Source organism: Anser anser, assembly GCF_964211835.1.
Source record: "Anser anser genome assembly, chromosome: 2".
In the NCBI taxonomy this organism is placed as follows: Eukaryota; Metazoa; Chordata; class Aves; order Anseriformes; family Anatidae; genus Anser; species Anser anser.
In genome coordinates this window covers 111617046-111643220 of record NC_139721.1, presented here as the reverse complement: position 1 = coordinate 111643220, position 26175 = coordinate 111617046, and the positions used below count along the sequence as shown (strand labels likewise).

General features: G+C 40.6%; 1 protein-coding gene across 1 annotated transcript; it reads right to left on the bottom strand.

Annotated features, from left to right (window-relative positions):
• Positions 1-11252: 11252 nt before the first annotated feature.
• LOC310895550 (uncharacterized protein) lies at positions 11253-25783 on the bottom strand (the record flags this gene model as incomplete). Its single annotated transcript, XM_083827019.1, has 5 exons — positions 22043-25783; positions 13329-13402; positions 13058-13180; positions 12569-12644; positions 11253-11698 (listed from the first exon to the last, which is right to left on the bottom strand). Exons 2-5 carry the CDS (start codon positions 13344-13346, stop codon positions 11253-11255), a joined length of 663 nt encoding a protein of 220 aa, XP_083683145.1. The 5' UTR covers positions 13347-13402; positions 22043-25783.
• Between the last annotated feature and the right edge of the window lie 392 nt (positions 25784-26175).

Here is a 26175-nt window from a genome sequence, read left to right as displayed (position 1 = left end):
GTAATAAGCATAGTTCATTCTTAGTTCCATGGCAGAAGGTGACAGATGGGAACAACATCCTGTATATCGATAAGAGAATTAGAGAACAATAACAGTGGCATCTTTCCTTGAAAGCTGCTTTGGCTCTGCTTTTTCCAGTGGGACTGAGTCAGAGGCATATAACTCAGCAAGCTGAAAAACTGTTAGGACTTCTATGTTAACCTCTGTACATGGACACTATGTGGTACATCACATGCTAAGGATGAAAAGCCTCCTGAGAAAAATGACCTTCGTTTTCAAAATGAGGGTTTGGATGTTTACCCACACAGGAGTGAAATCATCAAACCAAGGTCAGTGTTTTCATTTGAGACTAGCCCAGGCCACAGATCACAGGCATGACTGTCTTCTCTTGAACTTTAGGAGTGCCTGGAAGTGCTTGGTGCCCAACCTGGTATGTGGACTTTCTTTTATAGGTACACTTTAACCACAGATGTTAAAATGATCTAGGGTCAAATATACGGTGAAATGAATATTCTGGAAAGGGAAGGGAAGAAGGAAGAGAAGACAAAAGTATTACTACCAAACTGAAGAGCAGGGAGAGAGGACATCAAAGAAAGCACTCAAGGTAGTTCAGGAAGTCTCCATGAGCTTAAGCTTTGAAGTTGAGCACCCCAGAAAGGTCTGGATCACTTGTCTTTCTCTGGTACTCTGAGCTAAAATCTCTAACAAAAGAAGCCCAATAAAATGGAAGCCCAAATTCTTGTTTCTGAGCTGTACTTCCCTGAAGTTTGGCTTAGGATTTTTAAAGGAGCAGGTGGAGTTAGGATCCAAACTTTCACGGTCTTAGGCATTTTAACCTGGGGCATGAAAGCTGGCCAATGCTCTCTGTGGCTGTATGACAGATTGCCACCCCATGTGCCATGAAATCATCTGGTGAGCTGCAATGAAGTTTGTGGCATATATCCTGCAGACACTGAAGAGGGGAACAATGGAGGCTGCTGAACAATGGCAAGAGGTGTCCTGACAGAACTAGCAAAGGAGGCGTAGGTACCATCTGCCTCTTCTTGTGTTAAGTACATCCTAGTTACTATCAGTCCATCAGGATTATGAAACTTTATTACATCCACCCACAAAACCAAGGAATTAAAATTAAAAAAAAAAAAAAAAAAAAAGGAGAGGGAAAATTATCTCTAGTTCAAACACCAAAGATGGAACAAGAACAAGCCTTGTACAAACATTTCAGTCAAATAAACAGGGGAATTCAATAGATGCCAAGAAATTTATATTAGGGAGTCTCACTTAGGAGATTTTAACAGCCTGCATAGTAGGCTTCAGTGGAATATTTTTGTATGACATGTTAACAACAAAAACTGATGAAAATTCACATTGTTCACAGTGAAAAGAAAACATTAGCTCTTTTTCCACTGTCTTCCCTTTGGTTTAATCTTGCCTTGTTATATTCTAACTTAAGCCAATTTGGGATGTTAACAGCATACAAATATGCTTTTCCCATGAGATGTTGGGAAAGGGTTTTTTGATGTGGTTGTTGTTGTTTTGAGCTAGAATTGTGTTAAGCTGATTACTTCTTTTAATTTCTTCTTAATAATAAAGCATTTTTAATTGTTTGAATACTAACAGTTGATACAGCTGTTTAGAGAGCCAGGGAATGCAAATGAAGACTAAGAAATTCTTTCAATATAAAATCAGGACTCTATGCTATGGCAACAGCAATTTTTCACTGAATTACAGATTCCTCAGGGTTGCTTTCTCCATATTGACAAGATCATTTCACAGGGAGAGGAGGTAAGGGAAAAGAGAGATCTAACTGAAGAAAGAGAATTGTTATGACGAGCAATTAACAACATATACCCCAGCATGTCACAGTGGGTCTTCTCCTTTCATTCCATGAAATAGACTGATTATAAAAACGCTTGCCATTTGAGTGCCTCAACCGTAATGCAGTTTGCATCAAGCTGCATTTTCCCTCAGGCTGAAAAATACTGACATCAACAGGAACACCAGATGTGTTGAACCTGCCCTCACCAGCCTGCAAAAAACACTGCCCTCACTATTTCTCATACATCCTGGTGAACTGCCTGCTTGCGTGGTCTGGGCTAACTCAGCTCCACTATGAAGTCTGCTGTCACAGGGATTCATACGTTGCTATTTCCCCCAAATATTTGCATTTTTCGCGTGCTGCTTTTTTGATGTCACCTCTTCCCTTTAATATCCATGCCAAACCGTTACAGGAAAAACAGCCTTGAAGCCTGCATAACCTCCACTTCACTTGCACGTTAGGGAAGAGATTCATAATGAGTCGTAATAATGTAAAGGCTCGTTTACATGACATTATCAGCATATGCAAATTAGCCTTCTCTAATCATATCAAAGGTGGTATTGACAGAGTTGTGATAAAATGTGTCTTGGTACATACATGGCACTATTTTTTTTTCTTGTTCTTAAAGGGGCTTTTTCTTATTTTCATTGCTGGCAGGATCTGCCGTGCATTCCCCACTGAATATCACTACATGGTTTCTTAATGGAAAACTAAAGGTGTCCTTATTGTTCCCTCTCCTTTTCCAAAATTCCACTAATATCTGCAAAGAACTACCCTTTATACCAATTAGTTAGACAGTGAAGGTTTTTCTCTTTTAATCACATATACCTGAGTAAGAAACAATCCTGGGCACTAAATCACAAATGAATAGTAGGTTTTCTAAAGGAGTTACTTGTGTCCAGACCAAATGTTAGGCAGCAAAACCCTGGAGCGCTAATGGTTGCCTGTGGTCTGTATTTGTGTGTTTAATCTGGGTACAGCTATGACTTGTACTGCCAGGAGATACTGGACCAAAAGTTTACACAGATTCTATGGCATTGCCGCCTAAGCCTCTGTGTGCACTGAAGTCCTCTGACTACGCCTCAGCTCCAGAAGGTTTTCCTGTGAGGAAACAGAAATGATTAACCGACATGGTTCTCTCTACTCCCAGTGATACCCCAGGTGGGGTATCTTCCACCTTTGAAATCATGGCTTTTTCACAGTAGTTTAAACAGCTGAACAATATTTCTACAAAAAGCAGGGTGCTGAAAGAAAATCAGTTTGCTTTCTCTTCAAATTTTAAAAACATATAAGTGACACAAACCTGGAAATGTTACAGAAGGCAGTCATGGAAAGGACAGCATAACCACTTATTTTCTGGTCTAGAAAATCAACTCTGTCTTCAAAATTAAAGCTTTAAAAAGAATCCATATTTTATCAGACTTAGCATTTGAACATACTGAAAGAAAACAGGTGATACTTCTAATACTGTTGAGAACACAGTAAAACAAAATCCCAAACATGACAACAATCAAAGACAAGTTACCCTTTGTGTACTGGGATCACCATAACATAAAGGTGCATAAGATAAAACAGAAAAATAGGACAGAATGTGCAATTTGATTTTCTGTTTGCCATGTTCAGATTCCAGTAATGAACCTCAGTGATGGGGTGGCACTAAGGGGTCTTAAACATCCACTGTAGACACAATATTTTTGAAGGTCATAACTGAAAGCTAAACTAAGTTATCCCTCTCTAATTTTCTTAAGATTATCAAAGAAAAAGAAAAAAAAAAGGACCCACCTTCAAAAAACATTTATCAAGGATTTGACTGTGATAGCTGTGTCTTCAAAAATCACATTTGCACATACTAAAATCGTACCTCTTCATGTGCAGAAAGATACCTGCGAGCAAAGGATTCTTAAGTGTAAGCAAGCACTGGCCTGAGATCACAACATATGCACACACAGAGAGACAGCAAGAGATATTAAATCTGCTATTTCCAAATATTTAAATAGGATTAAATTTAGTTTTAATGTTAGGTACTCCTTTTTGGTACTACCCTACTCTAGCCTCCGTCACCTTTGAAGCTCCCGCTTACAGAATCTCATCATGGATTTCCCCATTACAATATCTTAACTCTAGCCTTTATCGTGGACTCCTTTCTCTCATAGTATATATTTTTTCTTGGTTGTTGTTGGCTGGATTTTGTTACTGTTGTTGACCTGTCTGACATATTCAGAAGCCCAGTAAAAATATCAAAAAAATGCTAGCAGAATGATCTTTCCCACATGTTCACAACCTTCCCGGTATGTCTCCTTCTCTTCTATCTCCTGCGGGTGTCAGGAAGATCAGTGCCTTCTGCTGTAAACCAGCCCTGTGCAGGCCAGTGCACAGTGTTAGAGGAAACCACAGAATCTCAGTTGATTAGCAGTTAGCAGAATCCCATCTTGTGCTCTGATTTTGGGTAGAAGGCAGGAAGGAATAGACAATATGCTGCTATAATTTTCCTAGAAATTATGCATAACAAGGAAAATAATAAAAACTCTTGCAATGTGTTTTTCTCCTCTCTGTGCTTTGCAAATACTTTTCTTCTAATTTTTCTAACCAAACATTGAACTAAAAGCAGTTTACTAACAATGGAGAATTTAATGAGGTTTTTGGAAAGTATACACCTGTCACAAAATGAATTCCCCTCTGTGTTTTACTGCTTGTGGGTCAATTATTCTATCTGAAGGTTGGAATTGACTTCAGGTAAAAGCACACAAGGACACTACTTGAGATGAAGTAGTAGCATTGCCTCATTTTATAGGTTAATCATCCAGTACTTCAGTCTAATACCTAAACAAAATGGTGCATCTCATTTCTGCTTCAGGTTATATCTGCTCTATTTATTCTACTCAGAGCCACCTACAAAGTTTCTGGAAGCACAAAGCTTGTTGGCTGTCTAATCTAACAGTATGAATATATGTAAATGAGCTGTTTAGCACATAAACTGTTCTCAGGAAGATTCACCGACTAGAGATATAAGATAAAAGCAATAAAACATATCTAATATTCACACAACAAAAATGGCAAGAGATCTCTGCTATAGGATTACTTCTAAAAAATGTTTTCTAAGTGTCTCACCTATCCAGAATACAGGGCTTTGGGCTGCCTGTTGGCACTGAAGGTTGTATTTAATGCTTTAGAAAAGGAATGGAAAAGCACAAGCCTGTTCCCCTCTGTGACTTTATTCATCACGGAGAAAAGCCACTGAAAACGGGGTGTGTTTTTCCCCAGACTATTTTACATTCAAAACAACAGCCCTGTCTGCACTGGAAAATTCCAGTGAGTGGAGACCTACAGAGGACAACTGGGCACATCAAAAGAGACTGAAAGAAGGGACTTGGAGAAACAGGTCCATGTTTTAACCAGATTGAAAAGGGTAATTATGCTCACAATAAACATCACTCAGACCTTCAGAAGATCCCTTGAGAAAAAAAAAAAAGTAAAAAAAAAAGGTCAGATTCTAATTTTTCTGATATTTCTGAAATTATGGATATTGTCAGCAAGCCCACCTGCTTCTCCACCTGTCACTTAGCTCTTCTCAAGCATTTTTCAGACATATTTTGAAACAATCTTTTGTGGTGGTCAATGATTTTGAGTGAAAGTTAATTGTGTTTAATTCCTTACAAAAATCAGTGCCTGTGCTGGGTTGTATATATATATATATATATATATATATATATATATATACACACACACACAAACACATACATATACTTTAGCAAAGACCTCTGTCCTGTCCATTGGGTACTCCTAAACTCTTCAGCCCTAGTTCAAGTTGTATTACTGTGAAGTCATAGGCAACCTGAGAAAGGATTTTATATGAAGTATATATCTATTCAGGACTCTAATGCTTTCCATAAAACGCATTTAACACAACACACAGGCATAAACACAAACCATCCATGCAGGAAACATACTCATGACAGTTATTCAGAAAACTCATTAAAAATTGCAAGGCATGCACAACTGTATCTAAATCTTTGGTTTGTTCTTTCAATCCAGATGCTAGCAGAGTTGGAAAAAGACTCAAAGAGAGCTATAAGAGCATTCTGGGAACTAGACTGAAAGCTAACCAGAGCTTCCACTTTGCTTCTAGAATAGCCATGTTATAAAAATTATACTCTGACTAAAAGAGCCTTTCCAGATGTAGCTAGATAATACTGAACTCTGTTTCCACTAAGAGCTTTAGGAATAGTATTAGCTCACATGGAAATAATTTTTTAACTAGCTGGGAGTGGTTCCCTAACAGTTCCTGAAGCTGTTCCCCCATGCCCATATCCCCTCCTCCCTGGCTCATTTTAGGAGCTACACCCAGTGTGCAAAATGACCTCTGCACCTAAAGAGGCACAAACGATTTTATTCATGGAAAGAAAGGCATATCATAAATGACTGGCTAAAAACATCGTGAGAGTCAAAGCAGAGCTTTGTACAGTTTTTACCTGACAAAACCAACATGATTACACTGTCTTAATGATGTTGTGTTGAAATACAATGACTAGTTTTACAGGGTCCCAGTACATTATGACAAATGCAGCTTCCCATATGATGATGTAAGAAGCTAAGAAGCTTCTGGACTTATATTTTCTTAAGTCTGTAAATTTGGAAGGTCTTGATCATGAGGTCGGTAAAAAAGAGGATTATATAAAAATTAGTGACGGTGGAAGAAGAGTCAATTGTACTTAGACACAGCAGTAAAGATTTAGTGCTTTAGCCCATGTAGATTGAACCATCAGGATCACTTTTTAGTTGATCTCTCATTCTCTCATTCACGTTATCTTATCAGATTCTTTGACCTGTTCACTTATTTTTTTTTTGTACACTCTATCTGAGTTTATTCCATCTGTGTTTATTTCCGAGATACTAGACTCCAAAATGTCACAGCAGTCAGAACAGTTTCTTCTGCTAATAGTTTATATGAAATACTCACTTGAAAGTTGAGGAAAGGAGAGATCAAGAGCTTCAAATTCAAGTCTGGAGGATATAAGGTAGGTGACAATTCCAATGCTGGAGGAAAAAAAAAAAAAATCAACCAGAAAAAATAATTTTCTGCAGAACAGTAAAGATACACAGTTGCTTTCCAAGTAACAGACTACTCAAGCAGGTAATACTGGTTGTTCCAAAGAACAACAATAACAACAAAAAAAATACAAGAAAAAAAGAAAACAGGACCACATTCTCTCTTCTGTTAGGAACTTCTTAACCACTGTAAGGTGTGGATCCTTGGCCTGTCAGTCAGACACCGACAAATTTCACTCATCTGTAAACTCCAGGTTTTATTGTTGCAATGCCACCTTGTTTTGTCATAAAGTTCAGAGGGCACAAGAGTCAGGTAGCTGCTCCTGACTCCTACCTCGGCATAAGAATACCTTAATAACTCTTGGGCTAACTAAATGTTTTATAGACTTCTGTGGATGCGCTAGTGAAGCTAGAGAGCTGGCCCTGACCTAAGCAGAGTCACATGTGAAACTGGGCATGCCACAGTGGTAGGAAAGCAGTTTTACCCACACTCTTCTCTACTTAGGATCTGGCTCATTATATGATGCCACATAACTTGAGGAAACCCCCCAACTTACCTTGTGAGCAGCCTTCCTTCTGCTCTCCACCACTATAATGGAATCTTGGGTTCTACACTGATATTTTGAGACAGGTCTGTATGAAAGACGCTATGGCCATAGTCTCCCACAACATCTGTGTTTCCATCACCACACATAGGCCATGCAGCAGACAGCACCTATGCAGAATCTGGCTTGCCTTGCATTATCTCTTAGAGCTGTGAACAACACTAAGCAGCAACCTCTTCATCCACAGCATTGACTGACATGTATTTTTCCAGCTGAGATTCCCTTAAACATATTTCCATGTACAAATAAAACTGTCACAAATGAATGAAGTGATTCCTCCTAGAGGCTGCAAAATAAGAAAATAAGCCAGTTCTTATAACTATTGTTAAATATTTAGGAGTAAGTCCCCCACTTTCAGCATGAATGGATGGGTAGAGACATTCAGCCTGGTTATGTTATTAATAATTTACACTAACTTTCAAACTACATTAAATCTTCCCAATGCATAGCCTGTACTCAGAATTTAAAATATCAAATCAGGTTATCAATTAACTTAATTTTCTGCTGGATGCTGCACCTGCTTTGCATTTCAAAATGAGACTTCATTACATTTGTATCTTTGTTGATTATCTTTCACCAGGAAACTGACCCCCAAAATTTCATTATTCTGTAATAATATATAGCATTAATACCTATTTTAGTCACAGTCCTCAGAATGCAAATACAGAAGCTGACATGGTGAATTAATTGGATTTTACATGCCAGTTTGGACTCACATTTGTTTTAATCCAACTTAGATGTGGCTGACAGTTTGAATATCACTACACTGTAAGCCAAGAAGACAAACCAGTCAACCACAGCACTGCTAACTATATGGATTTCCCATTTGCTAATGTAATTCCCTCCAGTTTACATGTCTTGTAAGCAGTGACTTTGGAAGCAAAAAACTGCAGGAAGAAAACACCAGATTCAAAAACAGCTTGACTTTAAAGCAGTAAAAACAGTTTATTTGCAGGACTCTGTCTCTGAAATATCTATACAGTTTCCAGCCACTTACAGATCTAGCAGTCTGGGCACCTACACAGCTAAAATAACAGGTTATCACAACACCATAAAACACTGCTTCTGCCATCCATCTTCTCAGAAGAGGGAAGACCCCTGTACCCTTCCAGGAGCAACTGTGGTCCATCTGTGCTTTCAGTAGAGAAACCTCCAACCTCAAGTGGCCTCCCAGGTTTGATCTTGGTTGAATCACCAATCTCCCATGGAGGTCCCTCTGAGGCAGAAGGATGCTTCTGAAGCACTCTTGCACATGGACCTATGTGCTAACCTGTGAGGTTCAGCCAGTATTCAAATGGGAGTGGCACTGCCCATCTCCATGACCCTGGACAGGTTACAACCCCCTGACCCATCACCACATCTGTCTTGCAGGTGTCCGCAAGGGGAAGGCTGACAACATGCGCACATCACCACTGTCACTGCTGCTGGCTGTGTTGAGGAAGGTCCTGGGAGAAGAAGGTAGCCATGTGAGATCTAGCACCAGCACAGCAGCCACAGTCTGGGGAGAGAAAAATTGTCAGGCACAAAACCTTTATTATATCTGGACCCACTGCTTATTTCTTTTTGAGTTTCTACAAGCATAATTAGCTCCAAAGTGAATAAATACACACAGAATCACAGAATGGTTTGGGTTGGAAGAGACCTTAAAGACCACCGAACTCCAACCCTCCCTGCCATGGGCAGGGTCACCTTCCACTAGGCCAGGTTGCCCAAAGAGTCATCCACGCTGGCCTTGAACACGTCCAGGGATGGGGCATCCACAACTTCTCTGTGCAACCTATTCCAGTGTCTCACCACCCTCTGAGTAAAGAATTTCTTCCTTATATCTAATCTAAATCTACTCTTTCTAGTTTAAAGCTATTACTCCTTGTCTTATCACTGTCCTATACAATTTAGTGCACTCTGCTGCCCTTAAACCATATAAGCTGATGACAATGTATATAGTGGGTGACACATGCATCACAATACCCCAAAATCCAGAAAAGTCTTGCCCGTTTGCTTCTCCTTGCAAGAGTGTCCAAGGTGGATTGTATGCCGTCTGTTGAAGAAAACAGGTAACATTTCTTGCCATACACCAGGGAATTGGCTGCCCCTTCAGATATATTTGTGTGGGAAAAACCTCCCCTGTCAGTCCCCCCATTTTCCCCTTTATTCCCACCTTTATGTTCAACTTTATTTATTTATTTTTTTACTATTTGCTTTAGTGTATGAAACAGCTGTTTCTTAGTAAGACAAACTTGGCAAGTTTGAGGCATCAAAGCCTGACTGAGTTTTCCAAGGTACGATTTATAGTTGCCTTTTTCTAGTACAGTATGTGGAGAAGCCAAGAGTGAATAATCCTTTTGGGTATCAGGAATCCAAAGGTCTTGTATCCTAGCAATAGCCAGTGTAAGGCAACTAGCCTAAACATATTTTTGTTAGATTTTGCCAATACTGTTTCTTTCCAGGGTTGATCGAAACCTGGAGTGATTATAGCATATTTCTTCACATAATTGGCCTGTATGTTAGCATAGAATAGACAATTCCCAAAAATTAGAGAATGACACCGATGCAAGACATTTTTAAAACATAAACAACATTTTATTTTTTAAATAAACCTAAAAATAGCAACTCCCATATATACTTGATTTTAGAAGGGAGGGAAACATTCTCATTCAGAGTAGTTTTACATAGTCACACAGTTAGGATTTCATTAGCTGGTTAGATTTTATTTAAATAATAAAACAAAACAAAGCAAAAAAACACTGGCTGGATTTTATAAAAGCATTACTTTTTTATGTTCATTCCTGTTGATACGCAGGTTCCAAGTTAGCTGCCAAAAGTTTTGCTTTATTTTTTGTTTTAAGTTATACCCTTGTTTATCTCTTTTTGTACTGGTCAGAACCAACACCTGGACAGGCTGGAAAAATGGGCAGGAAGAAACCAAATGAGGTTTAACAAAAACAAGTGTAGAGTCCTGCATCTGGGAAGGAACAATCATGTGCCTCAGTACAGGCTGGGGGATGACCTGCTGGAGAGGAGCTCTGCAGAGAAGGACCTGGGGGTCCTGATGGACGACAGGTTGGCCATGAGCCAGCAGTGTGCCCTGGTGGCCAAGAAGGCCAGTGCTGATGTTTGGCAAGGGTGCTACAATCCCTGTGCCCAAGGGGCAGCCTGTCACTCTGGCAAGCAAAACGGCCTGGGAGAGCCACCCCCAGGAAAGGGGCCCTCAGCCTCCATGACCCTCCTCCTCCTTCCACACGAGGGCCTCTTTCAGGCCGCACAAGCCCCCTCCCAACATGGCCATGTTGGGCCTGGTGCATGGTGCACCATCACAGGGGCATCACAGAGGCTTCCTGATGTCACAGTGGCATCCGCCCCTCGCTGTGTCCTGGGGCCTATAAAAGCCCCTGCGCCTGGCCCACCACTCACTGATCTCCCAGTCCCTCTAGCGAATGACAAGCATGGCTGTCCTTAAGAGGTCCTGGGGCAACAGCTGCCCACGCCTTCGTGGGAGCAATGCAAGTTGGGTTATTGAACCCAAGAAGAAGTGGAGGCGGAGGTGTGAGAGCGGAGGTGGAGCAGCCGCGGCGGACGGTGTGGAGCCCATGGAGGTGGATCCACCTGTGGAGGAAGAGCTGATGGAGGTGGATCCACCTCCAAGCCATCTGATGTGGCACAATATCATCGTGCCAGGGCTCCCACCTGCGAGACAACAACACCGTCATCACAGAACCGCCCAGTCTGCTCCGTACTCCCGGCCCTGCCTCCGCCTCCACAACTAGCGGGGAGAGGCTATCCTGCGTTTACCATCTCGCAGGATTGACTGCACGATGGCCTCTCTTCCCACCCCCTGTCCCCCTTTCCCATCTGCCCCCCCCCCCCCGAGGTGTCATCTCTTCTGCACGGAGTCCCAAGCAAGCAGTGGACAAGAGCACACTTGACTTCCTTTGGGCTGCTGTACCAGGGCAACAGGAGGAGCCCTCCGAAGGCCACGCTGGGCATGGGTGTCTCGGTCTGAGGACAAGAAGGCTGCCCAAGAGGTGCTTGAAGACGAAGCCACGCCCTGCATGGCAGTGCACAGAGAACAGCAGCAGTTCCCTCAAAACGGTGACGCAGAGAGCTGTTCCTCTGAAGAAGCACAAGTCTTCAGGTCTGCCAGAACAAAGTGCAGGAGTGCAGCATAAATTCCATTCAGGATGCTTGGTTACCAGTTCTTCCCAAGACTGGGCAACAAACTGGTAGAATAATCCTAATAAAAATAAGAAAGAAAGACATTGCAACAACAACCACAATAAAAATAAACAACCAGTGAAAGCACTTTCCTCTCTTCTTTGGTCTCATTTTTGCAAATGCCCCTGGGCTCTGGTGTCCCGTTCTGGTCTCCCCGGTACAGGAAAGATCCTGATGGGTGTGGAGTGGGCCCAGCTGACAGCACTGGAGGGATTGAGGGGCCAGGGTACATGGCATACAAGGGCAGGCTGAGGGAACTCCTGTGGTCAGCACAAAGGAGAGAAGGCTCAGGGGTGGAGCTGACAGCTGCCTCCAGCTGCCTGCTGGGCGGGGGGAATAGAGAAGATGATGCCCGTGCCTTCTCCGAGGGGCTCTGTGGCAGAAAGGTGAGCGGCACCAGGCCCACGCTTGCAGGTGGAGACAGCCCAGCTAGCAAAAAGGAAAAGATTGTCCCCACAAGGGTGCTCAGGCAGGACCGGTGTTCAGAAAGGCTGTGGAGTCTCTGTCCTGGGGGGTAGCTGACCTTGAGTGCACAAGGCTGGGTGTTTCAGTCATGGAATCACCAAAAGGTTGGCGTTGGAAGGGACCTTAAAGAAAAGGGTGAGACCTGGGTTTGTTTAGCCTTGAGAAAAGAAGACTGAGAGGGGATCTTATTAATGTTTACAAATATCTTAAGTGTGGGAGACAGGGGGATTTGGCCAACCTCTTTTCGGTGGTTTGTGGGGACAGGACAAGGGGCAATGGCCACAAACTGGAGCACAGGAAGTTCCGCACCAACATGCAAAAGGACTTCTTCATGGTGAGGGTGACGGAGCACTGGGACAGGCTGCCCAGGGAGGTTGTGGAGTCTCCTTCTCTGGAGGTAGTCAAGGCCCATCTGGGCGCCTACCTGGGCAACCTGCTCTAGAGAACCTGCTTTGGCAGGGGGGCTGGACCTGAAGATCTCTCTTCCAACCTCTACAATTCTGTAAAAAAATAAGAAAAAAAAAAAAAGACTTTGGCCAAAGAGACTAAATATGCATTGTATTCTATTTCATAAAGCAGAAAATAGCTTATTTTAAAACTAAACTAAGCAAAAGAAATCAGCAACCCCACTACAAAAATATGTATCAAAGAACCAGAATCTGAAGTTTGAAGCAGTGCTAATGATTGGGTTTGGCATCTGGCTACAAATTAATTTTAAAAATCACTTTAAATCACAAGTCTCAGTCTCAGCCTCCACCAGTGCCAAACTTGGCACTGAGGCCAATGGCTCATTCTTGCTAGTCTCGCAGCTGAACCATGGCCTACCTTGTGGACAATATAGAGAGAAGTGCAGTTTGTGGTGGAAACAAATAAACTAAAAGGTGTATTAGGCTGAATCTCATTCTGCAATTACCTGAGAGTGTACAGCACAGAGAATGTTTCTGTCTGTGGTATCAAGGGCATCCACTGCTCTGTTGAATGAGCTGTGATATGTAGGATGTTGCTCGAGGGAATCTTCTTTAGTCTGTCTGAAAATCTGTTTGGAACACAAGAGGAATGTTATTCTCTGCAAACCCCCAATCCATTCAACAACGAATCATTTTTTAAAACTCAGGCTGTTGGGACTGGTTTTAAAGCCTCATTTAGTTGAATGCTGAAAGGTACACCTTGTATTCAGTCCTCACCTTTTTACTCAGATCCATGCAGAGCTCATGAAAAAGCAATGAAATTTTCAACGTGGGTAGAAGTAAGTTTTATGCTGCAGGAAAAAAAAAAAAAAAAAGAAAGAAAAAAGAAAAAAAAACACCATGTTGATGTTTTCCAAGAGACAATTTCATATGGAAGGCGTGTATTGCCAGCACCAAGAAGTGGGATGACACCTGGAAGTCAGACATTTGGATGTGAATTAAGAGTGAGGAGAAGAACAGCAAAGAACTTATGTATCTGCAAGAGACACTGAGAAGAGATTCATGGGAAGGAAAATGTAAATTATGTGTGTCTGTATGGAGTCTGTAAACATACTGTGATCTCAGATGAAAAAAGAATCAACTTTTAGTAGATGGGGCTTCTGCTGTGTCTAAACAGCAATGAACCAAAGACCTGGAAGGACAGAACCAACCAGGGAAGATACATAAACCTGAGGTGGCTGTGTAGACAGTAACACCTGAATTGTTTTTCTGATTTCCAAGTTACCCATTCCGTGCTTGACAATATTGAATAAGAATAAACATATTTATAAACCAAGTCCCTTATAAGGCAGGGGATCTTTAAAAATGATCATTTTAACTGCAACGAAACTCTTTTTCAGTAAAATGAATTTCCCCTAGGAATTCAGACTTCATGGATGATAGAAAAGCAATGGGATGGGGAGGAAATGTAAAATATAGTCATTAGGGAATTTGCTTTCAGGTCTTGATTTTCACTGTTCATGAATAGGGTTTTACACCTTTCTCTGCCAAATATTTAGCAGGGAAGCTGGCACAACTACAGTAGGAACAGTATCTCCGTCCAAACCTGCAAGAAGCACCTGATGATAAAGTATATGAAAAAAAGCAGTGTGTAAGTCCACAAATAAGACATATGTGGCAAATAAAAGACTCTCCTCCCTCTGCCCCCCTGCCAACTTTTGCTAATAATTGAGAAAATATCAGTTAATCCTTCACAAAATGAAGACTATTTCTTCACCAAACAAGGATCATTTGCATTGGGAAGATGGGTAGATTATGAAAAAAATAAGGAAAAAAAGACAAACATGTAGTTAATTAAAAAAGAAAACTAGTAAAGACCAGAGTCAGGAAATAGCAGTTTGTATCAATCTATTTAACTGATGGATAACAAGCTCCAGAGGGAGGAATTAAACTAGTTGCAAGAGCCTTTGAGCCTCAGAAGAGAATTAAAAAGCATAATGTCTCATGTTGGGAAGACTGAATCATTCATTTTAGACAAAATAAAATTTACAGTTTTGTTTGGCAGCAATAAGTATTTTTTTAAAGACTAAGATACACATTTAGGTTTAATATTTGCAGTTTTCGTGAAAGCAAACTTTGTGTTTCAGCTGATGGGAATACTTCAAGAAATAATATTGCCCTTAGTCCTACAGGTACACAGACAAACACACAATTGCAAAATCAGCAGCTTCCCAATTTTCTCAGACTTTTGAAACCACAACCATTGAAGCTGCCCCACAAAACCACACAATTAAGAAACGTTTTAAAAAGTACACCAGAAAAACACGAATAACCCCAAAGAAATACACAGGCCCAGAGTACAACCTTTCCCGCTTTATATCGTGGCTCAAGCGTACAGAATCTCACAAACCCACTCTGTCTAAACACAGTTAAATAATATATCAACACTAGATCTCCTTAGGCTGTGACAGGAGGCAATAATGGCAGTAAACAAATTTTGCATAATTTAAGGCCCCTTTTAGCAGAACAGTGTGAAGTAGACACTGTGCAAATGAGGAGGCCAGTGAAATCAGACACTTTGCTACTCCTGAGCCAAATCACTGCTGAGAATTCATCAACAATCCATAATATGCAAAGAATGATGGAAGTGATTCTATACTGTGTATGATGTACAGGTGTCTTTAATTATATTTTCCAAGCATGAGAAACAGCAGTCACTGGCTAGGTACCATTAAAAATAAGTAAGAAAATAAAAGGCTAGAACACAAGAACAACTGAAGTCTGGCAACAAAGAACTTCTGTGTTTCAAAAGAAAAAGGCACACTTAGTCAATACTGACTATAAATATGTCCTCTTCCATTTAGGGTAAGGTGAGAGGGAGGGTGAATGCACAGCTCTTTTGCACAAGCTTTTCCAGATGCCCCTGATTATCCCCCAAGACGTGAGGAATGCATCTATCTGATGTGAAGAAGGACAAAAATCAGTAGGTTTTGTAAAACCTCACTGAGTTCTGCCACGGGTAGTTTGTGCCCAAGTTTACCATCCTTAATAAAAGATTTGATGCTTACTTTTTACTAAGTATCTGAAAATCAAATAGTGAACAAGATGCTATGAATGAACATAACACTGTTTATGACATTTTCCTGCAATGAAAAGAAAAAAAAAAGCAGCTTACAGAAGGCCCAAACATTTTTTTGTTGTGAAGGGAAATCAGATTTTTCCTTCAGTGACTTGAATGTATTCCAGCTACAGAAATCAATAGCTTCAGAGGTCAACAATACAGAGGTGCTGAGACTGAATCTTGAAGTGAACAGGCAGCCAATACTGGAAAAATGCCAAAGCTACATTGACATTATTGGTGGCACCCTGACCTGACACAGCAAACAGAGGAGGAGATGCTGGTTAAGCTTTCAGTAAAAACATCTGCAGTACTGGAAAAAATGCATAGCAGTAGCTGGAAAACCAAGGTATTATTAGCACTTTCTGTCAAAATGGGTTCTGTCAGGACAACACAACTGCTACAGATAGAAAGAGAGTACTGCTTTTCGTGGCTGATACAATCTCTGAAGAGCAGAAAAAGCAAGTATCGGGTACTAGTTAAGAATTTGTAGCTACAAAGCATACTGAAAAACATCTGGGTCAGAGGGCTGTCAAGCAAACCCCATTGGAAAGAGTGCATTTATTCATGAAAATTAAAAACTGGAGGACCACAGCAAGATGGGGAGCTGAAAAGAGGTCATGGAGACCAAAGAAATTAACAGGAAAAAGGAGGGGTGGTGGTGTTGTTCCTTCGTTGTGGGACTCTTTGACTAAGTAGACAGAAAGGTGTGCCAGATTGTGTTCTGTGCCACTCTGTTTTTACAGTGCTTTGCAGAAGGGACACCGCTATCCAACTTATTTGGTACCAACACTCCTGCTGGAAAGTTCTCTCAGCAACCTAATTATTGAGGTCAATTATCATGCCAAAAGAACTATTTCTGCAGGACAGTAATACCAAGCTGCTTAATACTAGGCATGTTTCTTACTTCCATTGAGAACACGGAGAAGGCAGTGGCACAGCCCTCTCCCCTATGTCATAATGAAACCTTTGCACCTGCATGCTGTGGCTTTTCTGAGTGTCCACTTTGTCCATCAGGTCATCAGCCTTGGTCAGAAAACCCAGCCAAGCATGTATGCAGAAACTGTGGGGCAGCCAGCTCCTTATCCAGAAGTTGCCCAAGAAGAAGGGGAAGGACTCAGCTGCTATAAGCAAAAGAGCAATTCATGCTCTTTCTTTTAGTTACCATCTTTGCAGTTGGTCTTGAGACCTACATGGGGAACGTGAATTGGCTCCTGTCGGCCAGAACCTCTCCCAAGCTCACTTCACCCCAGCTGAGTCCCTCAAGGGAGGGAAGGCATCCCTAGTAGGATGATATTGGTTAGCGAGGTGTTCATGTTCACTGAAACAATTCATTTAATCAGATTATGGAAAGTAGGCCATCAGAAGGGGAGGCATTGATTACCCTAGTAGACCAGAGTAATCACATAGGACATAAACTGGATGCCACTGCTCCAGAAGACATCTTCAATTAAGAATGAAATTTAGGAGACAATGCTTTTGCCGTCTTACTCGAACTGAGCAACACTGTTGTGGTTTTATTGATTTCACTAGGATTTCCCCAGAGGACAGGTAATACTTAGCATCAGGAAGATGGAAAGAGTGGACTAGGACATCATAGCCACATGGGCTGCAGTAATATTTATGGATGTTTCATAGATCAAAGCTGCGTTATACTAAGCATTGAGCAAACAAACCACGAAGCTCACCCGATGAGCTGCTACTTGCACATTTGTAGAAACAGTGGTGAATACAGATGCCTGGGGAGTGCACTGGTAGCAACAAATCTGCAGGATAAGCAGCAGTCATAACATGCAAGTGACAGACCATGACCAAAGATTTTTGCATTTATCTTAATAGAGAAAAAATTAATCAAGCCTAATTTCCTTTAAATGCATATCTATACAGCTGTTTTTGTTGCCTTTGATTATTGTCCTATTTCAACCAGTGTTTAATACATCCCTTTCCCCTACCACATATTGCCTGTTCTGAATACTCTCTTTTCCCACTCTTCCTCTCCCTCTTCATCCCATATATACCTTTTATCAGGAAAATATTGCAATAATGTTTGAAATTTTCTTTCTTGTTCCCCCCCACTACTATGCACAGGGAGCCCCTCAGACTGTAGCTCCATTTCAGTATCTGACATTACCTCCTTTCAGATCACAGTCACAATAACTTGGTATTTATTTCACTGCTAAAAATACAAAATTTGTCCTATATAATATAGCAAAAAGTTTGCTCTGTTAACAAAAGAGGCACTGTTGCTACGGAATAAGCAAAGTCTTATTTTCTGAGTTTAAACCTCGATGTAATTAAACAGAGAGGTTAATATTGCATTCCCAAGTAACACAGCTCTGCTAATGTCAATTATTCTTTGCAAACACAGTATGAGTTTTGATTAATGAAACAAATCAGTCCAACCTGCACCGCTGCATAGGCCCATTGTACTTTATATGACCTTCAGGTGACTGATTGCCTGTTCCTTTCCCCAAAGGGTATTACCAGCTTTTTACTTTCTTGTTCAGCCTTTTCATAACTATGGACTGCAGAGAGTCAGCTGGAACAGTAACACCCAAAAAGAAAAAAAAATAGCACACAGATGGCTTTTAGCTCATGCATCAGGGTCCAGCCTTCACACATTCACTAAAATAAATAAATAAAAATAAAAATCTTCCTGAAGGAAAAGTTCTGAATGTCAAAGAAGAAAATAATATATCCTCCACTATAAGATGCATAGTGGGAGGCAACACAGCAGTGACAACACCTGTTTGTCCTCCTGAAGCCTTCAAACTCTCTGATTATCTTCTCTGATCATATTTCTGCTTTAGCTAGGGGAGTCTGTGCTTCACGTCTGTTAAATTCATCAACATTTTCCTCACAGAGTTTGTACTGCACAAATAGGCCTTGCTGCTAAAGTGCCTCTAGCTATAGTTTGAGGTAGGTGGCTGCATCCTGGCAACATTTTCAGCATTACCCTACTGGGTATGAAGGAGAACAGCTATAGTTTCGCAGAGGCTACCAGGAGACTATAGCACTATGCCACAGATATTGTATGTATATTAGATATGTGCACATCAGATGTAAAAGAGATGTTTTTACTGGGGACATTAGTATTTTTCATATCAAGTTCTCATTGATGCAATGTCAAACAGAGGTAGAAGAGGTTTTTAATTTCATTTCTTTAATAAAGACAAAGAGAAAAAATAATAATAATAAAAGGTCTAAAAGCCTTGAAAGACAGATTAGCTTCTTCCACCAAATATTCATATCTAATTTGGAGAAATTAAGGTTACCTGTATGACAAAGTTTACTCAGCACAAAATTTTTAAGTAAGCCAAGTGCCATACCACCCATCTGCTAATCACAGGGTATGACTTGTTATATGAGACATGGGGCTGATAGGATTACCAGGCACTTTTCAAAGTGTACATGTAACCTTACTGAACATTTTCGTATTTCATATAACTGAATATATTTGCATGGCCCAGCCAAAACAGCTTCACAGAAAAGCACGAAGGAAAAATACCCCCAGCCTTGCTACTTTCCTGTTTGTCTTCAAGAAGCGGGAGGAACACTCGTGCTGGTACTACACGGCCATTGCACTGCCTGACAAATTTGATTCAGCAATACAAATGTAATTCTGTTCAGCAATGGGCCCAAATTCACATTTTCACTTGATTGGCCAGAGTACATGGAGTTTATGCTTGCAGCAGGACAAATAACAACTTGATCTGACAGTAAGGCAAACAGTTGAAATAGCAACTGCTCAACATTTTGGAACAGATTTGAAGTGCTAGTGTGAGCTCATACTGTGTCAGCACTCTGCAGTATGTGGCTAAGGCATTTTTGATGGGAGACCATGAAATCAGACTTACTGCCAAACAAAGTAACTCATACTGCACCCCTGCTACTATTGCTTTTAACCATCTCCTATCAATTTCTGTCTTGGAGAGCTGGGAAAGAAAGGCTTAGATATTGCTCCAGACTTTATTGTCCATCAGCACATTCATATTATGGGTGGCCATACACCCAAGCAATTGAGCCAGAGAACTGGGCCGTGCAGTTCCTCTCAACCTCAAGAGCTCCTTGTTCAACTGAAAATATGTTTAATAGTGCCTTAGGGACTTCATTTAGAGGGAAAAACAAATGTGCACAATCACAATTCAAGTTGTGAACACAAACTGCCTATGTTTCCCTCCACAAAATCACAGACTAAAACAATTTCTAGAGCACACAGAGATCCAAATTCACCTACAAAAAAATCTGGGTGAGTGACACCACAGACAAACATGGTTCGGTCTTTGCTTTTCTGTCCTTCCCTCTTCAGACTCCAATACAATGCCAGCTGGTCTCAAAATGCAACAGTGATATTTTCTTGGCAAGGTTTCGTATAACATGTTCAGGAAAATCAGTTATTAGAAACACAGCCCACCTGGTGCATATGCTCTTCCTCACTCCAAAATTAGTTGTGGTATCAGACAGAAGGGAAATAACAGAAGGATCAACTTGTGACTTGCAGGTAATAGCAGCCTCATCAAAAACAAGGCATGTAACACCAGCATGGGTAATTATATGAACCTAGGATACCCCAGTAAAAATCACAAGAACACAGGAGCTGTAATCTTCCTAAATATTTGCCTCTCATTGAAATAAAAGCATTAGACTTCTAAATGGTAGTTTAAAATAAAGGCAATAATTTGTTTCCAGCTGGTACAATCATTTAATAAAATGCCTGCTGTGTCTCCAGGAATAATATTCTTCTTTCCCCAGCAACAAACATAATTACCCTGGTTTTGGACCACCAGTTAAGTCCATCCCCAAAGTGTTCTCACTCTAAGTACAAGATATTCAAAAAGAATAATTTGCCATATGGAAGATAAGAAATTTTAAAAAGCATCCTGAAATATGCAAGTGAATTGGGAAAAGAAAAAAAAAATCTAGCAGAAGGCTGAAGCCACTTCACTGTTATAATTACTCATCTAACGTTTTAATAATAAGGAAAACAACAACAACAACAAAAACCCAGCCACTCTCTTCTCAATGAAATTAAAACTCCACACTTTCTAGGTGTTAAACTTAGCACCTTCAAGCTATAAGGAGGTAAGGAGAAGAGAGAGCCTCCAACTGGCAGTAGACTGGATGAAAATACTACCTGGAGCTGTAGTTAACTATCTGACTGACATTAAATGGCATTGTTTGTCAACAGCCAAAGAAGAATGAGGTGCTAGGTGTTGCTGAAGGGTTAATGTAGCACTGTTTGTAAGGCTGCTTTTTAAAAAGATGTCATTTACATAATGTATAATAGCTATTTCTCTTCTCCAGGCTCCAGAACAAATATCTGAGTAATAAAAATAAAAATGATTATATTGTTTTTCTTTCCTAAAGCACAAATAAGAGAAGAGAGAGGAATAAAACTGTCTGTGGCAGAACTGTCCCAGTAGTACAATACATTTTTCAACATTTTGATGAAGCAGCTTGCTTGGACAAAATAGCTGTGTGTTTATGAAACAATGTTATTTAGCACTTTAAGCCTGGAGCTGACATGCATTGTTTCCAAGCAGTGTGATGAAGTTTGAATAGTAAAAAGGACGTACCTTGTTTTCCTTCTCCCCACATAGTTTTAAAAATGAAACATAAGATTAGCAGAGATACATTTAATGGCAATTCTTGGAGAATCAGTCAAAAGCAGCTTCATAATAGTTGGAATGTAGCAAGGTGATCATAACTCAAGCACACATACCTTACAAAGGGAGCACACAAGGATGAGGAGGACAGGAATAACTATAGGTACTACAACTCAATGAGACGAGAAATTCATAGTCCTCACCAAACAGATTCATCACTCCTCTAGGAGGAATGTAGCAGCAATGTAAAAGGGGTGGTAAATAAATACTTCTGGAAATTTTGTTGAGCAACAAAGAACTGTATTATAAAGTGCATATTACTATATATATATAACAATGCAAAAGTATATTCAAAACCCAGATATTTATTACAGACTACAGCTTTACTGGAATAAATAAATAAATAAATAAAATAATAATTCTGTCTTGCTCACTGTCAACATCCAAGCTTTTGATTAAATGACTGGTCTGACTTTTCATGCTTCTAGCAGTCTGAGAACAGCGACAATTAACAAATTTGCATACATTTCCCAAACTGAGCAACACCCAGGTTTTTCGCTAGCCCCTTTACAGACGTATGCTTTTGCCAAAGCAGTGCTAATTCTCAACAGCATGTTGCTGCTGCAGAAAGCAAAGGTCCTCAGGCTGTTCTAGTCCAGACTCCCTGGGGAAAGCGAACGGCACTCCACCCCTTGCAGTGCGGTTGCAGCAGGGCTGTCCTTACCACCTTCTTAAAGGCTAATTGCAGAAACACAGAAGGGACCTACCTGAGGTGGCCTGCCCTTCCTCTAGCTGGTCTCATGAGCTGCAGCTGGGCACAGTGGTACCCAGGCTGGCTGGGGGCTGTGGCACCCTTGAGTTCCAGGTACGTCTATCCAGGCAAGATGCTGTTCCTTTAGCTACCCCCACTACTTAAGCTTTGGCACTGAAAGCAACTTGGAATGTAGCAATTACCTTAAAACCCTGGACAACGTCACCGCAATCTCAGCTGAAGAGATATTTCCTATAGTACAAACTTTCCCCTGTAATCTCTCCCTCCCCTTTTTAAAATGAACTTGTTACAGGCCTGTGCTGTTTACTTTCTTGCCTTCAGACAAGGATCCATACACGTACCACCTTTTCCTGTATTACTCAAATTCACTTCTCCTTGAAAGGAATAACATGTACAAACTCCAGCTGATGTAACATGCAGTAACCTTTAATTTAAGTTTAAAAAGACAGTAGGAAACATCAGATCCATGGTTCTGCTTATTCCAGTGACTTGTGTTCACCAAGTCTCTTTAGAGTGGAGAGTGGGCTTAATTAAAGTATTTCATAAGAATGTATGCACTTTGTCTAAATTCAGTGGAAACTATATAAAAAAGGAATACTCTTATAAAGGTCAAAATGTTTCATTCTGACATTTAAATTCTTTAGTATAAGTGACACGATTGTGGGGGAATCACAACCTATTGTACTTCATGCATAGAAAGAGGATATTCTATTCTAGGGAACTCCAAGTCTAAATGGATAAGAAAATAAACAGGGATATAACATCCAAACATAGGACTAGACTGTAATACCACCATTCACATTAAAGAATAATTTTTATATAAATAATCCCACTGACATTAGGAATACTGATGAAATAAAGGACTTTATTTGCCCAAAAAAGATGATGGTCTGGCTTAACCCAATCAGGTTTAGGAAATGCAGATATCCTGTGCAACCTGTGATTTGAATAAATTTGGTGGCTTTGCTTCTTTGTTACTTTTAGTTTCATAATAACCCCTAAAGATTCCTCTTTGTATTTACTTTGGCCAACTTCAGCCAAAAGCCTGAGGCTTCATCCCTTCCTAATCTTTCACAAGTGATGAGGTGCAGCTGTTCAGATCTGCTTTCCAGAGATTTGCTAGTCCTCCCTCTACAGTCTATTCTGAATGTGATTGAGGAGGGATAATTGGTATTAAATAACTTCAGGGAAACAAACTATTCTGGATGGCTACAACTCATGATCTTCTTACAGAAGGCATAATAATAAAAAAAAAATTAAAAAAATTACTGAGTGAGAGAGAGGGATACTGAAATTTAGTGCTCGCAAGTAACTTTGCAGAGACTCTGGCATCTACCAAGTCTCTAATTCATCATAGCTCAGAGCTGCTCTATAGCTTTTCACATCTACAGATTTATATGTTCTGCTTTTGGTAGGGCTTTTCAGTCCAAGCCAGTGGCCCTTCTGGAGAATGACTGATCTCTTCCAGCAGCCTTTTTCTCTCTCACTAGCTAGATCCAGCCTCCTCATCTTCCTGCCCTGGAAGTGAGTGAAGTATGTAACAGCAATAATCTAGCTCCTTAAAGCATTCTTTACACTTTCATATAGTAGGAAGAAATATGAACAAGTGGTGAAGCCAGCATGTCGCAATGACAACTCAAATCCTTGGCTCAGTTGGTCAGTTATCAACCTATTTCTAAATGAGTGATGTTTTGTTAAGGACTTCTCTTTGGTGGGAATCAGGTATATACATCACCTGCCTCTTTCACAGAGGTCAAGGAGCTCTAACACAGAAAACAAACTATTGTAGATGACATCCATCAAATTGTAACCTGTAACATACAGAGACCTTTAAATCTGTTGTCTTTCCTCTCTTTGCCATGACTTTCTGAAATAAGTAACCTTTCAGGGTAAGATTTCAGCTTCAATGACAACAGTGGTGAACTTTCTCATTGGTGTGTATGGAGCAGAGACTTCACTCTCAGTGCTTAAGATTACAGAATTACCAAGCAGTCAGGTTTGGGGTGACCTCCCAAAGTCAGCTGGCTCAGCCCTCTGCTTGAAGAAGGGCAGTTTTGAAGCCAGAGCTTGCTCAGCATAAAATCTCTGCTGTACAATAAGAAGAAGAATAATGGATTGCTTTGTCTTCCTGGAAGAGGCTTCCAAATGAAAGCAACATTTTAAAGGAAATTCTGGGGAAAAGCCTGAAGTAGCAATCCCTTCCTTTCTCCTTCTAATTTATTTATTAATACAGTCTCTGTTATATACTCTTAAGTATAAAGATTCTACCACTCCAAAACCACTTATTCTTTCACTGCAGCACAGACACCTCCTGCATCAGAAGTTCCGCAATCTGCTTTTTGCACATCCTCCTGCCCTCAGAAGCTGCTTTTTGCCTCCAGTCCTCAGCAACCAAAATCCTGTCTCTCTGCCTGCCCACAGCTGATTTCCTTCTCTCTCCCTCAGGCCCAACACTCAGCTTCTCCCCTTCCTCCCCCAGGGTACAGCAACATCACTGCAGTGCCTGAACTAACAGCAGATTTATTAGGTTGGCCTCTGCTCCACTTCAAATTCCACCTTCAATATTAGCGTGTCTCATTAGCGTGCACACGTGGCCAGCTGAGAAGCAAAGGAAACACAGAAATCATTCAGCACTCCCATTAACATCCTGACATTTTAAAATTTTGCCTTAAATGCAGACATGAGGGGGAGACTAAGGCATTTTATCTGTACCTAAAGAAATCAGTGGCAAAATTTGCCTAGTCTAATCTATGCAGCACACAGGTCTGTTATCTACCGCAAAAAAAAAGCAAGATAAAACAAATAGCCCCCAGCAGAAATGCTGTGAAGAAACCCTCTGGTCAAATGTGTCATGAGAAACGCAGCATGAAAAAAACAGGTTTTCCCCAGATGAGGGGAAGGACAGAAGTGTAGAAAACAGAGGTTACACTTCCATTTTTGGGAATGGTTCGCTGTGGTTTTAAAGAACAAAAAATGTGGTGTGTCAGCCACTGGCAGAGGAAAATGGTAAGTTATACTATTTTCAGCTATAGATCTAAACGTTTGTTTAGTTTGGCTTCTTCCCCAGTCAGGTTTCTTCTTAACCTCCTGTCCTCAGCAACACTACTCCCTCCTCCTTTACTATTACACAGCAAGGCACTTAAAGCTGAAGACGTCCTTGGGGGGGTGGGCCACACGTTATGGCTCAGAAAAAAAACAGCTAATTTAAAAGATACCCTAAGCTCAGGATGAGTCCCACCTACTGTGTGCACTTGAGGAGTCTCTTCTGATAGTGTCTGTACACGTAATGAAAAATACTGGGGGTTTCTCAGAAGGGCCGCAGGGCGATACTACATTTACTCTGACTGAATTCTGAACACTGATCCCACTTACCTATCACTGCACATCCCAGAATTTAGCACCTCTGACTTTTTCTGTGTTCACAAGCAGATTTTTTGGGAAAATATTACTAGTTATGCTGCACATGTACTGCTTCTCGTGGAAATTACAGGCAATTTCAGCCTCAAGACCAAACAAACAAACCTCTTTGTAGGAAAATAAAAGGGGAAAAACACAACATAGGAAATATTACAGAAAATCACGATTCTCTTTACATTTACACAACGTCGCCATTCTCTTGTGTTTTTTTTGTCACAAATGTTGTCCTCTGGCTTTAACCATGTGCTTCAATTTTGATGACACAAAAGGGAAGAATTCCTGCTGCTTCTTCTTGCATGTCAATAGCGTTAGTAAGCGTCACTGTCTCATCACTGTCTATAATCTTGTCTTGATGATGACACCAGATGTCAGCTTCATACAAGCATTCAATTAACTTTTCAAATACCACAAGGGTTTCATTTTATTTATTTATTTAATGTAATGTATATATACATTCTCTATAAATTAATTCATCTGCTTTTATAACTGTTTTTGAGCTATCTATATCTCACAAGTAAAAAACAGCACTATGAGTCAGTCATATGTAAACACAGTGAAACCTACCAAAGGATTTTGACATTAACAATGTTCCTAATGCCACATTTCACTTCTGGTGTTCAGCCTTCCCATGGAGCCCTTCTCTTTCCAAAGTTACGTGCCCTGCTTCAGCACTTGGCTTTGAAACCAAGCCTCCGACCTTCTGGCAGTAAC